At 38.6% G+C, this 22,277-nt stretch overlaps 1 protein-coding gene across 1 annotated transcript; it reads left to right on the forward strand.

Annotated features, from left to right (window-relative positions):
• Positions 1-329: 329 nt before the first annotated feature.
• LOC127934377 (nuclear pore complex protein Nup93-like) lies at positions 330-21,696 on the forward strand. Its single transcript, XM_052531715.1, is given in 23 exon segments — positions 330-486; positions 556-597; positions 1,061-1,258; positions 1,354-1,471; positions 9,232-9,294; positions 11,129-11,257; positions 12,952-13,026; positions 13,720-13,812; positions 13,933-14,072; positions 15,042-15,174; positions 15,430-15,587; positions 15,814-15,979; positions 16,083-16,176; positions 17,038-17,229; positions 17,306-17,432; positions 17,950-18,022; positions 18,114-18,158; positions 18,414-18,530; positions 18,612-18,730; positions 19,165-19,282; positions 19,365-19,448; positions 19,687-19,815; positions 19,943-21,696. Coding segments are annotated over 21 exon segments (2,463 nt in total). The 5' UTR covers positions 330-486; positions 556-597; positions 1,061-1,079; the 3' UTR covers positions 20,054-21,696.
• Positions 21,697-22,277: the final 581 nt, after the last annotated feature.

A 22,277-nucleotide genomic window follows, 5' to 3' on the forward strand; every position in this document is an offset into this window, starting at 1 on the left:
ATAAATAAATAAAAAAAAGTTAAATTTGTTGCTAGGTGCTTTTGGAAGAGAAAGTATTCATAAAGTCTTGTCTCACAGAAATTATTGTGAACAGAAACATTTTTTTTTTTTGACATTTAGGAATTACAACTGCAGTCAGGGGGTACAAAAAGTAAAGCAAATAAACAGACATAAAAATACATATACAAATTCAGAAAAAATGTAAAGGCTAAAGATGTGAAAATGCTTACAGATTGAAACGCATTTTGCAGCTTTCTTATTTTTCAGAAAAAATAAAGGCTTATTTCCTCCAAATTTACATTTTAACAGAAACATCTGAAAACAGTTCTATCGAGTCGCGCGTGCTTCTGGGAGAAACTGTTTGAACCAATCAGCGCGCATTCTCAATGGAACCCGGGAGTTCACGAGGGGGATGTGTTTAGCATAGCGGCTAAAGTGGAGATTATCCTATTATAGCTGCTATTACTGGGATTCACATTCAGAGTGGTGGGTTTTTACATATTCGTTAATTGATTAACTAGTTAATAGCTAGTTGACTGAAGTCTCATTTGACAGGTGTCTGTTTGGGACGGGTTTGCCAGCAGCATCTCATGCCAGGTTAGCTTGCTAGCAAGTGACAGTCATTTCTATTTACCACTGTTGTTTCACAAGCTAACATTCATTCAGTGTAATACTAATATTGTGTGCTTTCATATGTCCCATTTCATAAAAGACAGTATGTTAAATACATGAGTACGTGTATGATACAGCTTATTTGACGGAAATAATTGTAGTCACGGTAATCATGTCACTGACATCCCAAAGTTAACATGATAAAGGTATGTCATTTCAATGAAATTCCCACAGTTACTACTGTACAATCATAATAAACTGACATTGAATGGCCTTCAAATTGTAGGTTTGTCAATGTAATAAGCTTTTAGAGATTCTTTCAGTGTTATTGTAATGACATGAGCTGTAGTAAGTGACAATTTGCCTGTCAACTTGCATATAAAAGAAGATAAATGATGTGTATAATATCAGCATGTAATATAGACCTACTCTTTTGTGATGCTGTCAGGTGGTACGTGTACTGGGACATGGATACTGAGGGCTTTGGGGAACTCCTGCAGCAGGCAGAACAGCTTGCGGCAGAGACGGATGCCGTGTCTGAGTTGCCCCATGTTGAGCGAAACCTACAGGAGATCCAACAGGCAGGAGAGCGACTACGCTCCCGCACTCTCACCAGAACCTCTCAAGACACAGCTGATGTAAAAGCGTGAGTTTTCAGATTGGTGTCTGTATGTAAATTGGCAAGTCATTTGGGTCAGCATACCCTTTATATCTGTATTATTATTATTTTTTTTACTTTAGCTCCATCCTCTTGGGCTCTCGGGGTCTTGACATCTTCCATATCTCCCAGCGTCTTGAGAGTCTCAGTGCAGCCACTACATTTGAGCCTCTTGAGCCAGTCAAGGACACTGATATTCAGGTTAGTGCATGTTTTACTTGGGTCAGTGTTTGTGTTTCTAGTTGTTTTTGATACTTTTGATACTTTATACCTCCCTTCTGCATCTATTGAGATGCAGCTGTTTAAAGTCATATATATATATATAGCCACGGCAGTAATTGTTTGAACTGTTGCATCTTGCATATTTTTTTTTTTGTTTTTTTTTTTTGAGAAGTGCATTTTTCAAATTCATTTTTAAACTTAATGTAATATGCCCCCTTTATTTTAAGTTGCTTCAATTGGAAATCAATTGCGAAGTACATGTAAACGATACTATTTTTTGAGAAGTAAATCCTAATACTCAGTCTTAATTATTTAGATTGTCATTTGCAATTACCATTTTTAAAAACAAGTTCAGATTTGATACAAGGCAATTTTTCTTGCAGAAATTTAATACAACAATTTATGACTTAACATAGACTACTATTCAAAAGTTGGGGTTAGTAATATTTACTTGTGGTTTTCAAAGAAGTCTCATGTTCACCAAGGCTGCATTTATTTGATCAAAATAATTATCTCTTTAAATATATTACAAACATTTAATTTATTCCTGTGTTGGCGGATATGAATTTTAAGTGAATAGATTTCGTCACATAATCCTTCAGAAATGATTCTTAATTATTCTGATTTGGTGCACAGAACATTTCTTATTATGATTGTTGTTGTTATTATTATTATTATGATATGACTGTTGTGCTCCTTGGCATTTTTGTGGAAACCGTGATGCTTTTTCAGTATACTTTGATTAGTAGTAAATTTAAAAGCACAGCAATTATTTGAAATATAATTTTCTTGTAACATTATACATGTTACTGTCAATTTTAATTAATGCATCCTTGCACAATTAAAGTATGCATTTCTTTAAAAAGAATCAGTAAATAAGTTCTGAACCCCAAACCTTTAGTTTTTATTATTGATTTTCCCCGTTAGCGATGTACTTTGCAATGTCATCTTAATAGTTTGATCAGGCATCCTGCATGACAGCCTCAGTAGAAGCCAAATAAACATTTTAACAATCTCCACACTCAGCCCATTTATAATTAACACTATGCTGTTGCCTTCAGAGCTTCAGAGACAGGGTTGGTCTAATTGCTCTCAGTCCATTTGTATGCGTTTCTCTTTATGGCAACAAGTTTTTCTGCTGTTCATGTTTTTGTATTGCTTTTATCTGCACCTTGACTTGTGTATGCCATACATTATTACCTGTTGTTTATTTTGATTTGGCCATTTGTGAAGGCAGGTTAGAAGTGTAAAGCCTTTAGAAATTATACAGTGCTTGCTGTGAATTGGATTATAATATGTCAGTTTTCTAAGGTGTGGCTTTGCTGTGGCAGTGGGTTATTACTGAATTCAGTTCTAAGTGCATCTATAAAAGTAATGTAGGCCTAATGGCCAAGAGATGTGATGTGGCAAAATGTGAGTCCAGCAAAGCAATTACATTTTCTAATCGTGTTTCAACAATTAAACATTAAAATTACACAGCTAAGAGCATTACAGCTTAAGAGTTGAGTGTTTTCAAAGACAGCTGCTATTGTAAGTTAAAAGAACTAAATATGAAAATGGAAAAATCACATTTGAACTCTTAATTTTTCCTGACTGTATGAAACATAACAGTGGTTACTACTCCCCCATGTGGAAGCTGTTGATACCAGAGGATTTGTAGATTCCGATATATAAATTCATGCATTGCTAATGCATGATCGCAACTGTTCTGGTAAAAAAAAAAACACCAAAAGACAAATATGTGGGTTCAGATAGGGACAAAAAGGGTGGTGTTTATGGTTACTGCATTATAATATCACAGGTTTAGTGAATAATAGTGAGCTCACTAGAGCCAGGAATCAGCAGTGAAGTCAACACTGAGCTGGTAAACCACATGAAATTAAACCTGGAGTCGTCTGAGGCTTTTTGTCCATGTCTGCTTAAATTAGCTCTAGAGAGATTTTACTGCATAAGTGGAAAATGTGTTTACTTTTCCTGTGTGTAACATTATACATTTTAATGCTGTGAAGTAGAGACCTAAATGTATTTACACAAAATCACAGGAAGTATTGTATCACTTACTTGAATATTGAAGTGGATTTGACATAAACGAAAGCCTATTGGCTTAACTGCTCTTGTCACTCCATTTATTGTGCTGCAAATAATTTAAAAATTTACATTTGAGCCATTTATGTGCGATAGAGTTTTGGTACAAAGTTTAATCATTATTGAGGAAGAAATAAATTGTGCTTTATTAATTAGACAAAATATGAATGACACATTTAGGCCAAAAAAAAAAACGCTGTCAAAATGTAAATCAGTTAATCGGTCTTAAAAAATAAATAATGACTCTGGACAGAGGCAGATTGTTTTTGCAGCATGGCTCTGTAAAACTTGTCTTAGTTATAAAATATCATATCCATTATTTCTCATTGTGCTTCAGTTTACAAAGAAGCTACCTGATGAGTCCGTTTTTAGCCACAGTATCGATTGTCTGAAGTTTAAAAATGAGTGATTGTAATAAATGCAATTTTAAAGTCCCCATTAGATCGAAATGGTTTCTTTTTTTTTTCTTTTTTTTTCAGCATGGTAAATTAACCTTCAGTTTATCTTTAAGCTACTCAAAAAAAAAACAATGACAAAATTAGCATTTAGAAGATATAAGCATTCAGAACGTCACTCAAGCCTTCTACACACTGCACGATTTTAGCAATCCCATAAAAACATTAGAAATCAAATTGTGCGACATGGATCTGATAAACTTGTGTACGACATACAGACTGTACGATGATGGCACCTGGTGTCTCGATGAATCACACTTTGGCACTTGTAGTTTTCATGTGTGCTGAAAAAAGTGGAAGCTGTGAAAGAAGAAGAGATAAGAGCTTGAGGTAAGCAGTTTAATGTTTTAGCACCGTGTCGCGTTGATTTCATGTCGCATTTTAATCGGCTGGTCTGCTGCTCTATGTCATGCCCTGTCTTCCTAGTTGAAATTATATCAACACATAGAAAAATGCTGCATGTTTCAAAGATCTTAAGTGGATCTTTAAAGTCCGCATAAAATCAAAATTGACTTTATTTACTTTACTAGCGCATATAGCTAGTCTTGATGTGAACAATTAATACGTGCAAGTTATTCTGCTGAATAAAATTGTTTGTCTTGGAAATTTTTAATCAAGATCTGAACATTTATTTCTGCTCTGGAATGGCATTCCTTTCTGATGACATCAGCTTGACAGCTGAATATCCTTAACCACGCCCTATGAGAGAGAGACAGCGAGGAGGGGTGCAAAAAATAAAACTTGCCGATGGGCCACTTTTCTTACTGAAGGGCTGTGGGGTACATAAGATTGGGAAACATTAAACTGGTGATTATCTAAATGCTGTAAAAGACGAGGACATTTCTGCAGCCTTTATGAGAAAAACAATCAAGAACATCATCTTTTTTTAAAGATTTGTTTTGGCTTCATTTGAATAATACAGTACAGAACAGACAGCAAGCAATGTGGGAGAGAGGGGAACAGGATCAGAAAGGACCACAAGTTGGGATTCAAACTGAGAAATTGTGTCGATGTCTCTGAATGATTTAAGCGTTTGTCTCATCAGTTGTTGTTGTTTTTTCTTTCTTTCTCTCAAAATCAAAAGAGAGAAGTTTACCATTTCTTCACAATCCCTCAGCCACACCCATCAAAACATACAGGTGACATTTAACAGAATGTGTCTTGTTGGTAACTGGATGATGTCCTCAATGACTTTTGACCAGAAAAGATAGAACTATTTTCATTTGTTTGAATTTTATCAATGAAGATAGAAAATAGACTGTTGACTCAAGTCGTATAATGATCCAATTGGTTTTCGCTTTTTGAAGGTTCGAAAGTCTTCCATCCCCACCCATCCTTTCCTCTACTTATCTCTTCTCTTCTTCTATTTCTCACTGTCTTTATCCCTCCTCCACCTCTCCATCGTCTTTCTTGTCAGACATATTTTTGCGGTGGGCCTGCCAGAGTGCGGCTCAGCTCTTACTGGAAGTGCACTTACTGCCTGGCACTGTCCTCACCTCCCTCCCTTCCTGAATGTGTGTGTGGCTGAAAATCTCTCTAGCATTTTCAGAACAACTCAGATTGACTCTAAGGGCTATGAGATTGAATATCTCCCTTTTGTTGAACTTGTGTAACTGCTCTTCCATTTATCATCTTCATTCTCGTATCATATCTCCGCCGTTGCAGTCACCTATTGAAAAGATGTTCAGGATCACATTAAACCCTCTACTGAATAAAACAAAGATGCTGCAGGAGCCGTGCTCATAATTTAACTATTACAGTTGTGCCGAGGCATCCAGATGTGCATCGACCCTGCGAGCTGGTGGCAGAGTGTGTGTAAATTGTATATTGTGTGTGCTCCATATAACGCTGCCGAGCTGCCTGCTTGCCTGAAGACAAAGGAAATGCACGCTGCTGATGAGGCGTAGTCTCCTGCCTTTCTCTCATCTTCTGCATTTGCGTGTGTGGGAAAACGTGCACCCTTCGACAACACACATGTTTCTTTTATAAAAGCTACGTAAAATCGTTTTTTTATTTTAACGTCACAACAATAATGCGAACAAAGGCAGGAATGCTTTAGGTGCTTATATCATGTAGATGGAAAAAGCGAACACTTTAAATGATGGACTTGAAGGAGATGCACTACCCGAGCGAAATGACGCAGAATCGGATGATGCATCTCATCTTTTGCTTTAACTCGCACTTCCACATACTTCCATCTTTCCCACACCATGCCTTCGCATCAGAGTGTATTATCTAAGCACACACAACACTAGGTGCAGGATGAGTGTAAATAGCTCTACATGTGGAGTCTGATCTCTGGTCAGTGCACTCTGCTCATTAATTAAACATGACTCTTAAGAGGATTATTAGCCCAGTTTCTGGACAGGATGTCGAAAGCCATCAGGAGAGTGTGTGGTGGGGGGGGATCCATTACCATAATTGCATTGCGCTAGCACAAGAGGAAAAAGGAAGGATGCAGAGATGTTTAAAAAAAGGAAGAAATGAGTGAGAGTGAAAGAGGAGGCTGGCAGAGATGCTGGAGGAGAGATGAGGAGGGGTGGACGACTGATGGTGAACAAGCGCATGGATCAGGTTGAATAATGACTTCTCCTCAGAATCCCCCCCGTGTCTGTGGGCCAACTTGGTACGCTCCGCCTCCGACAATAAAGCAGCCCACAGTAACCCTGCTCGTGGCTCATATCTAGGTTCAGACCACTGGGCCGCCTTGAGGTAAAGAAGAGTGCATGTGGCAGAGACAGTGTGGGCCTCTGGCGAAGGAGGTCAGAAACGCCCTAAAAATGCACCGGCCTGCTTCTGCAAGACAAGGAAAACGGAGATGCCATGGGCAGTGGATGGGCACTCAGCTCCCAGACACTTTCACCTCTCAGCAGCACTTTCCCTGCAGGTTAAACCAGAGCATAAGTGAGTATCACTTAAATGCACATGCTTTAGATAGGCTCGCTATAGTATGTATGCCTCAGGTCAGTTGGTTTAGTCCAAAAGATGAGACTGTCACCTTCTCCAAAGGGATGATGAAGATGGCGAGGAGGAGGAGGAGGAGGAGGAGGATGAAGACTTGTCTGTCACACAGGAAGTGGTGGGGTTAGGGTGGGGTTCCTTCACTACTACTTATTGTTCAGAAGTAAAGGAAATGCTTTGGGATCGGTTAGCGCATGCATGAATGTCTTTCATTCGATGCCAATCCATGTCATATTTCCTGCTAGATGTTGCTAAAAATGCGTTATACCTAATTTCAAAATGTATGTAAATCAACAAGAAGGCGTTTGCATGTATGAATTCTTTATTGTTGCATTTATTACAATGTCTTTACTGAACATGTATACATTTCCTATAGTAATGTCGTCTTTTGCTCATCGTGATGCACTGTTTTTATCCAAATCGAACTCGCTCAATATTTGCTGCACCTTGAATTTTCCAAAAATACATGGTGCTTAATTGTATGGTTTGTATGTAACCTCCTTTCAACCTATGTTATCTGCACTTTGTGTAGCTGCTTTAATGGCAGCCTTTAGTGACACTTTTATTTTTCTGTGGTCCGATGATTCAAAATATTCATCAGAAATGTAGTTTAGTATCTTCTGAGTTTTTTTCTATTCAATGTGACAAATTTTTTTTTAAAGTGCTATATGTAATAACACGCTTCACCGTATGTAGTAAGCATTTTTTCGGTTAAAGCATGACCCAAATCATCCATATAAAATGTGTTCCTTTTGTCGGCTAGTGGCTCTTGGGTACTTGATGCAGAGTGTGGATGTCTGAAGGGGGCACTGTTCTGTAGCTAGCGGTTGGAGGCATGGTGACTGAGCAAGTAATAGTGCTGCTAAGTATGAAACACCCACCCACTTTACATCTCCGTATCCATCAGCTCGGCGCTTTCGTTCAGATGCGTCATTTAGATGTCGCATTGCCCAAATCAGAATAAATCAATCCTCATTTGCAGCTGTCAGTCAGAGTGTGGATGGGGTGATTGGGGTCTTGTAATCTCAGAGGTGGAAGGAAAGGAGCAGGAAGGCACTGGGGGTGGGTGGGTAGGTCAGGCTTTAACTTGAAGACTTGGATAAAAAGGGTGTAAATGATGATCTGTGGCAAAAATTTTTAAAATGAAGCAATTTTATTGAGGAAATCGAGGAAACATCTCCAAATCTATGTTTAATCTTTGGCGGTAGCGTGATGTGTTATTCACGACATGACCTTATTCAATAAAAATCAAATCTGGAAAATGTGCCTGATACTTTTTTGATTCCATCCTTGTTGTAATAATAAAATGCAGTGGTTGTAGGTTCCATTTCAGAGGTCGCATCTTTCGAATATTGGCTTTTCAGTGGTCTGATGATCCTCTAAACCCATCAGAACCAGCTTCTTCCTTCCATCAGTACCACTCCCTATCCCAACCCCCACTCAATGTGTGTGTGTTGCACGTCATTCCAATGACTTCTCTGTCCTCAGGATCAGCTGCTGGATCTTTCTGTTCTGTGTTTAATCAAAACAAATGCAGGTGTGTGTGAGTGTTCGTTACCCCGCTGTACATCAAGTTACGATCGCTCCTAGTACATCCATATAGGTTGCTCGAGCTGCACACTTAGCATCCAGCCAGATAATGTAGCTTGTGTATCCGTGGAGGTTACTGAAGTGTGCATTTTCCATCTGTGATCAAAAAAAAAGATGACGTTTTAGATGATGATGGCCCATAATTAGATATAAGCAGCTGTTGGCTTTATGATTTCCAGTGTGTAACATTCTAGTCAGGGTTTAGTCTGGTTTCAACTGTCAGTGTCCTAAAGGTAGTCCGAGAGCGGTAGATGGGTGGAAACCAAGCAGTTTGAACCACATTTTCCATATACCTTCATGGACGTCTGTGTGTAGAAATGTGGTTTACAAATTGTTTGCATGAATGCGGTGTTTTTTTTTTAATTTGCAGTATATTTGCTAGTGAATGTAGTGAACGATCCTACTTTGACCAGTCGAGAATGGCCATTTTGGGCGACTGTTCTTGCAGTCGATTTTAAGCATATTTTTTTTAGCAGCGATTTCGATAATGATGGCAATTCTCCATCTCTGGCCTGTGGCGTTTGCGTCTTGGAGGAAGTATGGAGGGAAGGAGTGAGAATGGGAGAGAGAGGGCGTGTGCTCTGCATGCAGAAGAGAGGAAAGTAGGTTGCAGTACGTTTAACCTCCATGCCGTGTCTCTTGTTCCAGGGCTTTCTGAAGAACGAAAGAGACAATGCACTGCTGTCAGCCATCGAGGAATCACGCCGCAGGGTGAGCATCTTCCTTTACCTCTCTGTATCCTTTTACATCCATTTATTTGATAGATCCAGTCTATCAAACCATGTCTTTTTGTTCAGTGTAGAGAAAATGAACAGGATTCTTTACAGCAGAAACTTCAGTGGAACTACATCCCGTATTCATTTCAAATTTGCACAATTCATCTGAAAGCTCCTTTTAAACAGTCTCCTACTGAGAGTTGCCAGAGGTTGTAGATCTTTTGGTTATAGGTCAAATCCCCCTTTTTTCCCCTTGTTGCCTCTTCAGCCTCTGTCAGTAAGGTAAAAACATGCTCTTTCACCTGTTATTATCCATTACTCAGCAGTGAGCTGCTCTCTGCCAGGTTAATCTCCCATCTATCTATCTATCCTCTCAGTCTAGTCATCAAACCTCTTAGGATGAGGAATGTCAGCAAAGAGATGGACAGAGGATAATTTGCTCACCAAAGAAGAGGTGTTACACTCACGACACAGATGGCCTGTGTGACAACATGTCTCTGGTGAAAGTTTTGGGTCCTCAAGAACTACAGGAAAATTTAGATCCCTCACTAGCAGGATCAAAAACAACTTTTTGCCATACACTTTGTTTAAAAAAAAATCTACGTAAAATATGTGGGAATATTTCTTACAGGCCACTTAACTATGTTTTGCATGATTTATATATTTAGAATTTTATAAATTCCTTGTGACAGTGAAACTATTTAGTTCCATATTTAGGCATATTTGTGATACAGCCAGTCACCATCTATAATGGTACCTGTCAGAAAACAGATTATTTCCGCTTTCTGTTTTGTTTTTGTGTTTTAATATGAGGAATATTCCATATATGTAACCAATTTTATTCTTTAGGATATACGTTTCTCTCATAGAGGGTACAAACTAGGCTTAGCAACCTGAAGTTTTCTTCAGCAGACCATTTCTACGGTTTTGGTTTGAATCTTGCATGTCTCTTACATCATCATGTGTCGAACGATCATTCTTAAATTTGGCATAAACCATTTAAAACTGCAGTTCCTAATAAAGCTGCTGGCGAGTAATTTCTTTATTCTGCTTTCCAAAGCCAATTTTGTACTTTCCCTTTTTTTTTTTTTTTAAGTATTCATTTTCAACCCCAAGTGAGAGTAAAGTAAATTGCTGGATGATTAATAGCTTTTTTGACCTAGCAAAATCATCTGGAGTACAGTTAGTTCCTGAAGTGCTTATAAAGCCATAAACTATTGTTTCCCCCTAAAACAAAAAGCCCTTGAGTGTTTTTTCCTGTTTTAAGTTTTACCCGATTCACATTAACTTCAGACTGGTAATATCTCCCTCCCTCCATCATTATGCTTGATTCCAAAATCTGTTCCTCCAGAGTTCAGAAGCCCTTTTAATTAGAACACTCGCAATTATCACACGTCGATCCGCCGGGACGGAGTAAAATAGACGAAAGGTCTTTGGATTCAATCAGGGTACGGGCTAAATCGGTAGTAGGCGTGAAGACAGACCCAGATAGCGGCACAGTTCCATTAGCGAGGCCTCCACGCATCCGGGCTTTAGCAGGCCAGACCCAGTTTGAGTCTCCCCAGGCCCAGCTCTCGTCGTTCCTTGTGCCTTGAAGGTGGGATTGGGGGAGGGGTGAAGATAGTGGTGGCCGTTAGCGCTTATTGTGCACAGCATGTTTCCCAGATCGAGGCTGCTCCCTTCTACTCCACTAGCTATTTTTAATGCGTCACGTGTTGAGTAACCTAAATATGTGCAGAAGGCTTTGTAGTTTGCATTGTCCACATGCTTTTTTTATGTGTTATTTGTACCTTATTCCCTCTATTTCACTCGTTCTGGCTTTCTTGCAGACATTTCTGCTGGCGGAGGAGTACCACAGAGACTCTATGTTGGTGCAGTGGGAGCAGGTGAAGCAGAGAGTGTTGCACACCCTGCTGGGAGCTGGAGAGGACGCACTGGACTTCAGCTAGGAAGTGGAGGTCTGAGGAACAACACGCCACATGAAACACAATACACATGCACGATAGATATGATATATAGGTATGAACTGCCTTGTATGATATGGAATAGCACACATTCACCTCACTTCACACAATTGGCGTATCTGTGAAGTACACTTGTTCTCATTTAGCATCTAAGGAGCTTGTTCAGATCTGTTGGCATGATACACCCAGCCTGTGGGTACATTTGGCCTGAATCTGAGTGTCTCAGTGAAATCTTATCTGGCGAAAGCTTTTCTTGTAGTTCTTTTCAGAAAATGACATTTAAACCTGATTGTCCTTTCAAATCGTTATGTAAAGTTATCATTCAGTTGGCATTAAAGTAATTTATGCAGAACTAGCATCACCAAATGGATTATTATAAAAATATATTTTTCTCTTATGTATGACGTATGCATGTTGATATAAACAAAATCTACATTCAATATAAATATATGTATTTAGATTTAGTTTTATTTTTGAGTATATAGAGATTTAGTCTTAACTATATATAGATATGTTTCATTTTATATTTTTATACTTTTGTATTATATATAGAGAGAGATTGAGCTTTTTTTCACATTTTTGTGATATATTTTTAGTTTTAAATCTAATTTGTTATATTCACATGCTCACAGCATACTAAAGTAAAAAAAAGTCAGTCATGTGACAGTAAGATGGGATGGCGTTGGTTGCTTTTAGAGGGTATTATGCATAAAATAGATGCTGTTTTGGCAGCATTGCTCACATCTCTGCTGTAACAAAATGGAGAGGTGAGTAAGAGGGAAGGATGTAGAAAACATCAATCATTGAAGATGGCATGCACTCCTCTTCTAAATAATATATAGCAGAAAAAAAAAACACACAGCATGTTTCACTTTTATGTCCTTAAACAGAACAATAGTCTTATCTACGGAAAACAAAGACAGTCTTTTTCTGATGACGAAACCTTAGAATATGCTTTTGTCTTTACTTTTATTTTTTTATAAAGGATTAAGGAAGAATGTTGTGTTTGTGTGAATTTGGACACAAACACACATATGTTTGTGCTCTAGAAGGTTTTGGACTGCTGCCCTGCTCCTTTAATTATTAAACAGCAGTTAAATTTTCCATGTGTGACCTGCTGTACACTTCCTGTACCACCCGCCTGGGTCGCCCCCTCCCCGCTGCATAGTCACACAAACTACAACGCCTCGGTGGCTTTCTTGACGGGCTGTTCATGTAATTGTAAATGTATTGTCTGTGTGTGCGTGTGAGAGCGAGAGAGAGAGAGAGAGTTGGAAATCATTTCAATTAAAGCACCATATGCTTTATCTATGTCAAATTATTCTCAGTACATGTGACATTTTTCTTTGGAAGAGATAAATTCATCTCCACATGTACAATTTAAGGTTTTTCTGTCTCTCTCTCTCTCTCTCTCTCTCTCTCTCTCTCTCTCTGTGTGTGTGTATTCACAGTACTGAGCTGTGTGCTCTCAAGCGTGAGTTATGTTCTTCACAATAGCTTCACGCTACATTGGTCGCTGCATTTAGATTAAAACAACTCTCTGAGAGAAATGCAGCTTGTGCACTTGTCAAACCCACGCCTTTACAGGCGCACACATGCACACCTACACGCATATAGAATATTAATTTGGTCTTGTTGTGTAGACAGTTTTCTGTGTGCCTTAATGACAGTTGCTATGTGCCCCACAGCCCAGTTTTGTGAGCGAGGTCAGAGTTCCAGGACGCAGTGCACTAGACAGTGTGGAAGCTGCCTACAGCCGACAGGTTTGTAGAAAGCCATACGCATACATACAAACATAAGCACACGTATAATAAGAAAAAAGAAAAAAGTATCTTTATTAAACATTTTTTACATTTTATTTATTGGTGTATGTGTATAATAACAATACTTGCATGAACTTAATCAGTAGAATTACTTTTGAAACATCACACTGAGGAAGAATTGGATGACATCAATATGGTCACTAATAAATCAGCAATCTTAGTTATAAGACATGTAAAAAAATACGTCTTTTCATTTAATTAAGCTTAGCTTTACTTTCAGTCAGTTAACTAGCCACAAGAATAAATGTGTTGTGTTTTGCAAGCCTAGCTCGACTGATCGAAAAAATTGATTGGCTGGAAATAAGCTTGATGGGTAAGCTCCCAATCGGTCCATAAAAGGGAGGACCGTCTCTCACTCTCCTCCTTTGTTCTCTTTTTTTTTTCAGATCTCTTTTGTTGCCTTTCTCCTTTTTTTCTAATCATGTGTCGCCATATCGCCTGCGGAGTCATCTTCCTGGTCTTTATGCTCTTTTTCCAAGACCTTCTAAACATTTTCATCCTGTTTGTTTTGTTTTTTGTCATCCTTCACTTCACTTCCAGATCGTAGCGGATACACCTATGGAGAGCTCAGCCTTAGAAAGCAATCAGTCTTTGACTTTAATTCACCATTTGCATTTTTACTTTTTCGTTTAGATCTATATCTTCAATGAGAAGATAGTAAATGGGCATCTTCACCCAAACCTGGGAAATCTCTGTGCCTCAGTAGCCGAAAGTCTGGATGATAAGGTATGTCGCATTCGGCCTGGCTTCAGTGTGTGTTCCTTCCTGTGCTTTTTGTCTCAGAAATATTAGAGGGTTATTGCTTTAATAGCGATTCTGTAAAGTTGTTTGTGCATGTGCTCGCAGAATGTGTCAGACATGTGGCTCATGGTGAAGCAGATGACAGACGTTCTGTTGGTGCCGGCAAAGGACACGCTGAAGAGTCGAGTGTCTGTAGACATGCAGATGGCCTTTGTCAGACAAGCCCTGCAATTCCTGGAGAACAGGTGAGAGAAAGAAAATCCAGCTTGCTCTTTGTACAGAGAAATAATATTGGGACAATTTTAAGTAGGGATGTAGATACGTTGAGATTACTAGTATAGGCAAAAAATGTTTTTATGCTATTTTTTATTTTTATGATTGTCAATTTTTTGTAAAAAATTAGAGAGTTTTCTGTTATTTAATAAATATTCTAATAATTATTGATTTTAAATTTAATTTAAAATGAAAAATCATTATTTTAAAAAAAAAGGGTTTAAAAAAAAAAAACAGTAAAAGCTTTTAATTTACTTTCTTTAGAGACTTCCAGTTTTTTATGCTGGAAATTGGTTGTACAATTCAGAATATGCTTTTGCAAAGCAGTGTTATCAGCACCCATTACTCCAGTCTTCAGTGTCACATGATTAAAAAAATAATAATAATTTAAAATTAAATTTAATGCTGATTAGCTGCTAAATAAACATTTCTTATTATTATCAATTTTATCATTATTGATATTGAAAACATTTGTGCTGCTTAATATATTTGTGGAAACAATGATATATATATATATCTTTGATGAATAGAAAGTCTAAAAGAAAGCTTCTGTTTGAAATAAAAAAATATTTTGTAGCTTGAACTATTTAACGCATCCTTGCTGAATAAAAGTAGTAGTCTTACTGACAAACCCTTTTTTTAACAGTAGTCCACGGTCATGGAAAACCTGGAAATATCTGGGAAATTAATACAATTAGTTTCAGGGAAATAAAATATTTAAAGGGTAAGATTTTGCTCTTATGTTGATTTAAAACTTGGTTACTAGACAATGAGTTCAGGTTTGTGAACTAATCCTTTTTAGTCAATTTATTTGAATGAGTCTGTCAAACTACAATAGGGTTATGGAATAAACATTTAAATTCACTGGTCAGAAAGTTAGTAAACCCAGGATGTACTTTTATTCACTAGAAAAATTGACTGCTCGTGTGTCTCTTCTGCAGCTATAAAAATTACACTCTGGTCACTGTATTTGGGAATCTGCACCAGGCTCAGCTGGGTGGAGTACCTGGCACTTATCAGCTCGTATGCAGCTTTCTGAACATCAAGCTGCCGACCCCGCTGCCTGGCATGCAGGTACTGCAGCAGAACGTGTCCTCGCCACACAGCACAGCACAGGCAGCTCTACATCATACAGACTAGATGCCTTCACTGCAGATCCTCTCGAGTGAACTGCGCAGAGTGTGGCTTGCCATAGTTTAGATAACAGCAGTGGATTTCTCCCTGCATGGGCCAATAAGCAGCTTATTCCAGACTTAAAAGTAAAAAGGGGGTAAATGGACGCAGTGCGACCCAAGGATAAACCCTGCAGTGTGTGTATGTGTGTAACAGGACGGCGAGGTGGAGGGACATCCAGTCTGGGCTCTGATCTATTTCTGCCTGCGTTGCGGAGACCTGTCTGCCGCCATGCAGGTGGTGAATAGGGCACAGCATCAACTGGGTGACTTTAAGATCTGGTTTCAGGAGTACATGAATAGCCCCGACAGACGGTGAGAACGCACATACACCCTAAAAAAAAAACAAAAAAAACTAGATCACATCCTAAGAGGACTATTTCTCCTCTGTTTTTGGTAACTACTTCTCTCTCTTGTGTGTTTGACCCAGCTTGCTCCCTTTTCATCTCTCATGCATAAGTTTATCTTAAAACTGAATAATTCAGTAAAAAATTTTAACGATTCAATATACATTTTTGTTCAACTGCACTGTTCTTCTCAGTTTGTCTCCAGCAACAGAGAATAAACTCCGACTTCATTACCGGCGTGTGCTGAGGAACAGTGCCGACCCCTACAAGCGTGCAGTCTACTGCCTTATCGGCAAATGCGACATTGGCGACAATCATGGAGAGGTGGCCGATAAGACAGAAGACTACCTGTGGCTTAAGGTCAGATATAGGGACAGATACAGACTTTATTGTATGTCGGAGTTCACACTCTTGCTAATATTTTTTGCTAATGTTTTGAGCCATGTTCTGTGTTCACCACCAGCTGAATCAAGTGTGTTTTGATGAGGAGGGGAGCAGTTCCCCTCAGGACAGAATGACTCTAGCCCAACTTCAGAAACAGCTGCTGGAAGACTATGGTGAGACTCAGTCACCTGTACATAATATGTATATATATATATGTGTGTGTGTGTATATAGTGGATTAAGTTGACTATATTTGTAAATAATTTTATATTTACAAAATCCAGGCAATATATCTTAATGCATTAGGACTCAGAGAGATCTCAACTCTATAAAACAAGTGGTCTCTCTCAACGAGTGCAACTCAGGTCAAATTATTCCATGCAGCCAATAAATCACCCCCCTTATCTTTAGATTCACTTGAGTCCTAAAGGAAGATATTTAAATGGGCATTTGAAAGACTAGGAAGTTAGTCAGCATGCAAACCCCCCCTATTCAGTCTCTGCCAGTGTGCCTAGCCCAGATAAAAGTGTATGCTATTGTGCTGCTTTCTCATGGCTTAAACTTCTCCTCGCCTAGTTTTAAAAAGGCATCCGCTTAGTTTCTTCCACCTGCCTGATGAGTCAGTCTTATCTCGCCGGCGCTCCTGCAGTACACCACATTTAAGACTCCCTCTATTGCTGATAAGACTCCTTCACTCCCAGCTGCGCTGCCATTAAGCTCCATGCAAAGTTGCAGCAGGGTCTTTTCAACGCCATTTTAATATGTCAGTTTTAACGGCAATTTAAACGAGGGGATTATTTCAACTCATGCAAATGGAAATGAAACAGCCTATTTAAGCACTTCACAGCTGAGGAAGATTTATGTGGAACCTATTACTCGCTTAAAGAAGCATTCAAGTTCCTTAAGTTACAAATCCTTGCTGGCTGCATTTGCATGTGCACATTCCCAAAGTCGTTTATATTGTTCTGTAAGTGGTTTTGGATTATCCCAAACGCTCATAAAGGTGTTTGGCATTATTTGAATTGTTTTCTGCAGGTGAGTCCCATTTCTCGGCCAGCCAACAGCCATTCCTGTACTTCCAGGTGCTTTTCCTGACTGCACAGTTTGAGGCGGCCATAGTGTTCCTTTTCCGAGTGGAGCGTCTGCGCAGCCATGCCGTTCACGTAGCTCTGGTGCTGTATGAACTCAAACTGCTGCTCAAATCATCAGGCCAGAGTGCACAACTCTGTAAGTTCTGATCAATGAGTGATAATAAAAAATGATTTCCGGATTCTGTTCTAAAGAGATTATGGTCTCTTCTCAGTGAGTCAAGAAGCTGGAGATCCTCCAATGGTGCGAAGGCTCAACTTCATCAGGCTGCTTATGCTCTACACTCGCAAGTTTGAGTCCACAGACCCACGAGAGGCCCTGCAGTATTTCTACTTCCTCCGGTAAAGATCGGACCCCAGCTGATGCTATTGGGTCGTTTAGGGGTAACACGCTGCAAGAGCTGATCTCAAATCAGTCATGTTGAACAGCTCTTGAGCAAATCTATACTTCCCCACACCAGACCTGTTCTAAAATTAGCTCGTTTCCTGTTTGATCAGTGGCTGAACTGTAAGTCATGTCTTTTTCTCTGAAAATACTGCGAGAAATCCCTCTCTGAGAAGAGATTAAAGTGTCATGAATAACTCAGAACCTTCCATGAATGATCCATGAATAATTAAACCTGTTCCATGCACCCTGAATTCGATGCTAACTCAACCCCTTGTTTTAAGAGACCTCACAGGCACCGTTACAAAAAGGAAACGGTTGATCTTCTAAAGGTTTTTTATTTCTGGGCTTGCAAGCGTATCACAAAGCAAACACGCTCCTTTGCAGGTCCAAGTGCTTTCGCGCTACAAATGGCATAATCGCTGTACTTTACTAAGTGAAAACTCACAATCACTGTTCTCTGATTGGCTACAGGAATGAGAAGGACAGTCAAGGAGAAAACATGTTCATGCGCTGTGTCAGCGAGCTAGTCATCGAGAGTCGGGAGGTAAGAAACAAGCTCATTGCAGGAAACGTTTCTGCATAATAATTGCTTTTATCATTACATAATTTCTGTTAATAATTAACTCTTTCTGTAGTTTGATATGCTTCTTGGAAGACTTGAAAAAGATGGAAGCAGAAAGGTATGTTGGAGGCTTCTGTTGTAACATCACTTGACTTGTAGAAAGCAAACATGCCACAGTTTTTTCTTGCTAAGTCATTGTGCACACACTTGTTTGATATTTTGTTCATTCAGCCTTCCAGGGTTGTGGAGAATTGCTTTTGTCTCAAAGCCTTTAAATCACAATATGGCCTTTCATGCTCAATGCAGTTTGACAACAGCATTGTGCATTCAGATTTTTCTCAGCTCTAACCAGGGTTTGTTTGAATCCCTTCAGCCCGGAGTGATTGACAAGTTTGCCGGAGACACGCGGGCCATCATTACCAAGGTGGCATCGGAGGCTGAGAACAAGGGGCTGTTTGAGGAGGCCGTCAAACTGTACGAGTTAGCCAAGGTAAGATAGGTTGTGATGTGCTGTTGGGTTCATTAATCTCATGATGATTGTGGCTAAAGCATCTTTTCTTTCCTGCATCAGAATGCTGATAAGGTTCTGGAGCTGATGAACAAACTGTTGAGTCCAGTTATCGCTCAAGTCAGCGAGCCCCAGTCCAACAAAGAGCGACTCAAACACATGGCAGTGGCTATTGCTGAACGGTGAGCATTTTGTACAAAGTCATCTTAAAACTATTAAAGTCAATCTAACTATCTAACAATTGCAGCTTTATTTTTCCCAACTGATAATAATCCCAATAACTATTACTACTTTGCCTCTCAATTACTACGTTGTTTGCTAATTGCAACTTTATACAGTATCTCAAAATAGTGCCTTTAGATCTCTCAACTGTGACTTTATATTTTGTAGTTGCAACATTGTTTCTTGTAGTAGTGATTTATTTCTTCCAAATGCAACTCTAGTTCTTTCAAAGTGACGGTTTCTTGCAACTGTGACATATCTTGCAAATGCAACTTATCTCACAACTACTTTAATGTTGAGACAGAAACAGGCTTCCATAATGAACCTCCATCATGGAATATTTTAGATTGTGGTTTCATTGAACACCAAATGGTTTCTTGTATGTCGAGCACAGGTACCGTACTAATGGAATAGCCGGGGAGAAGACTGTGGACAGCACCTTCTACCTGCTTCTGGACCTCATGACGTTCTTTGATGAGTATCACGCCGGACACATAGACCGAGCCTACGATGTAAGTCTCCTATAAGACCCCTGCTGACCTTGGGCACATGCTGCCAGGCATTAAACTTTGTTTTTGTGCCATTCTGTGTCAGGTGATTGAGAGGCTAAAGCTGGTTCCCTTAAGTCAGGAGAGCGTTGAGGAACGGGTTGCGGCCTTCAGGAACTTCAGCGACGAGGTAAGAGATCTGAAAGTATTAGCAGAAATTACCTACTTGCTGTTATTTCAAATGCTAAGCTGTTGTGTTGTTTCAGGTGACCCCAAATTAACAAGGTTTTCAAATCTTGGCATTTTGGTTGATTTGACTAAAATGTAGTCTGTATAATTGTGAAACATTATTCTTTTTTTTTAATGAGCAGAATAGAGACCTTTATTCTCATGACATTCTCTCCAATTGTGTCCTAATCTTTCCACAGGTGAGACATAATTTGTCAGAGGTTCTGCTGGCCACGATGAATATCCTGTTCACACAGTACAAGCGTCTAAAAGGGGCTGCAGCAGGCACACCAGGAAGAGCTCAGCGTACCCTAGAGGACAGAGACATGGTAAGACACATTTGAAAACATAAAATGATTGCTTAATTAACTATAAAGATAATCCTGAGTCCTTTATTCATTGGACACACACTATGATGATACATGTTAATCCTGATTATCTCTACTTTCTCTGCAGCTGCTGCGCAGTCAAGCCCGGGCTCTGATCACGTTTGCGGGAATGATTCCGTATCGGATGGCTGGAGATACCAATGCCAGATTGGTTCAGATGGAGGTCCTAATGAACTGAAACTCCCCACTCCACCCTTCTCCAGCAGCTGTCTTTCATTGTCCTCATTCCATCATTACTTTTATCATCTTAAATTTGTATATTATTTGCTTTTTTTCCATTATTTGAAATAAAAAAGAATGAAATTCAGTTTTGTTTCATTTTCATTTCTTTTATCATAAACCTTTTTTTTATGTGACATTTTGTCCTGCATTTTCCCTTTTAGTTGATTCAATCTCAGTTGCATGTCAATTTCATTTTAAAAGCCATAGACTCATATAAAAGGCTATATGAAACTAATCAAATACACATGAAGTGTATCCCTCTCAAAATCCAAAATCAATCCAATAAGAAATCTAGTGCAAACAATCAATGTGCACATGACAATAAGTATTTTTTATTATATTATTAACTTTGAGATTAGTCACTGAATTTGCAGGCAACCAACAATCTGTGTACTATATATACAGGGTTCTCAAAGAAAGAAAAAAGGAAAAGGCATAGAAACTAAATAAATTCAGAGATTCCTATAGTGGCTATACATTTTACTAATCATTAGTTCTTCTGAAATATTTTATTGACTGTGCATTGTTCTTGATAGAGCTTGTGTAGTGTAAAACTCACAATCTAGTGATTTGTGAGCATTAATATTTCTTTTAAGGGGAACACTTTACATTAGTTAATACATTGACACTGAGTGATACATTTTTTACAGTATTCATCTTTGTTAGTTTTTAAAAATGCAACTTTTATTAGCTCGGGTCTGTTTAATAATATTAACAGATACAACTTTTGATTTAAATCATGTATTAGTAAATGTTGAAATTAAGATTAATACATGCTTAAGATTTTACAGATCAGTCAATCATTGCTCAAAATCTGTGGGAGCCCTGTATATGTTTTGGTTGGGTCATACTTAATTTATTAAAATATGTATGTTTTGTAACAAACCTACTGTACAAACAAGTGGCTGGACAGGGAGTGTTTATACCCTTTCAGAGAGTTATGAGAGTATGCATGTGTCTGTGTGACATTGATTCTCTCAGCAGATGGTGGGTTATGGAGGAAATGCCCGTAGCGCACACAGATGGACGTGTTGGCTTTGTCACGGCTGGCTGCAGTGTCTGCTCCAGCTCCCTCCAAGCTCTGCTTTGCATTTTTAACCGTTAGCATCTGGAGCTGCTGCATTAATATTAGAGTGCACTGTCCTGAATTCAAGGTACTGGATGCACAACAATCAGGCTGTTTCAACTTTATTTCACCCTTTGAACAACACCTGTTCTGCAAAGACAAATCTGGTCCTTACATAATTTTTATCCAGTCTTCCAGCATCAGTACATCACATGTGTCAAATGGGAACTCTGTGTTGTTTGGAACCTGGAGGAGAAGACATGGAGGGAAAAGATTCATCTTGACGCCTCATGGACTGGTGTGAGAGGTGTGTGTGCTGCAGCTGGTGTTGTGAATCAGGCCGATGTCACACGTCCGCGATAACCCGGCTATTTCACAACACCAGGGTGGCACCACACCGCTGCCAACAAAAGAACTCTTCCTAAAAGATCATCCATCCTTCTCACAGGCCTTACATCTATGTGCCTGTACAGTAATGTATTATCCTCACTAAAACTACAGAAGTCGTTCTTGAAATAAAGCATTGTAACTAAGATGAGGTTTCTCCGTTTTATTGCAGGAAATATCGCTACCATTTATTGTAACTTCTATTTTTATATATTTTAGAATGTAATTTGTTTCTGTAATTTTCAGCAGCCATTACACCAGTATTCAGTGTTACATTATCCTTCAGAAATCATTCTAATATGGTGATTTGATGCTCAATATACATTTCTTATCAGTACTGAAAAAAGTATTGATTGATTGATTAGAAACCATTATTCATTTTTAAGGATTCCTTGATGAGTATAGAAGGTTCAAAAGTACAGCATATTTTTCAAATAAAAATATTGTGTTTACTGTCCCTTTTGATCAATTGATTGCATCCTTGGTGAATTAACATATTGTTAATAATATATATATATATATATATATATATATATATATATATATATATATATATATATATATATATATATATATATATTACTGAAACTTTACCCAAACTTTTGAACAGTAGTATATAATAATATTTAGCATTTTTTCTTAGTTGATATTTATTTATTACAAATTGTTATAATTAAAAGAGGAATGTCCATCTTATTTTATATGTATGTGCAATTGTTAAACATTA

Source organism: Carassius gibelio, chromosome A18, assembly GCF_023724105.1.
Source record: "Carassius gibelio isolate Cgi1373 ecotype wild population from Czech Republic chromosome A18, carGib1.2-hapl.c, whole genome shotgun sequence".
NCBI classification, from domain to species: domain Eukaryota; kingdom Metazoa; phylum Chordata; class Actinopteri; order Cypriniformes; family Cyprinidae; genus Carassius; species Carassius gibelio.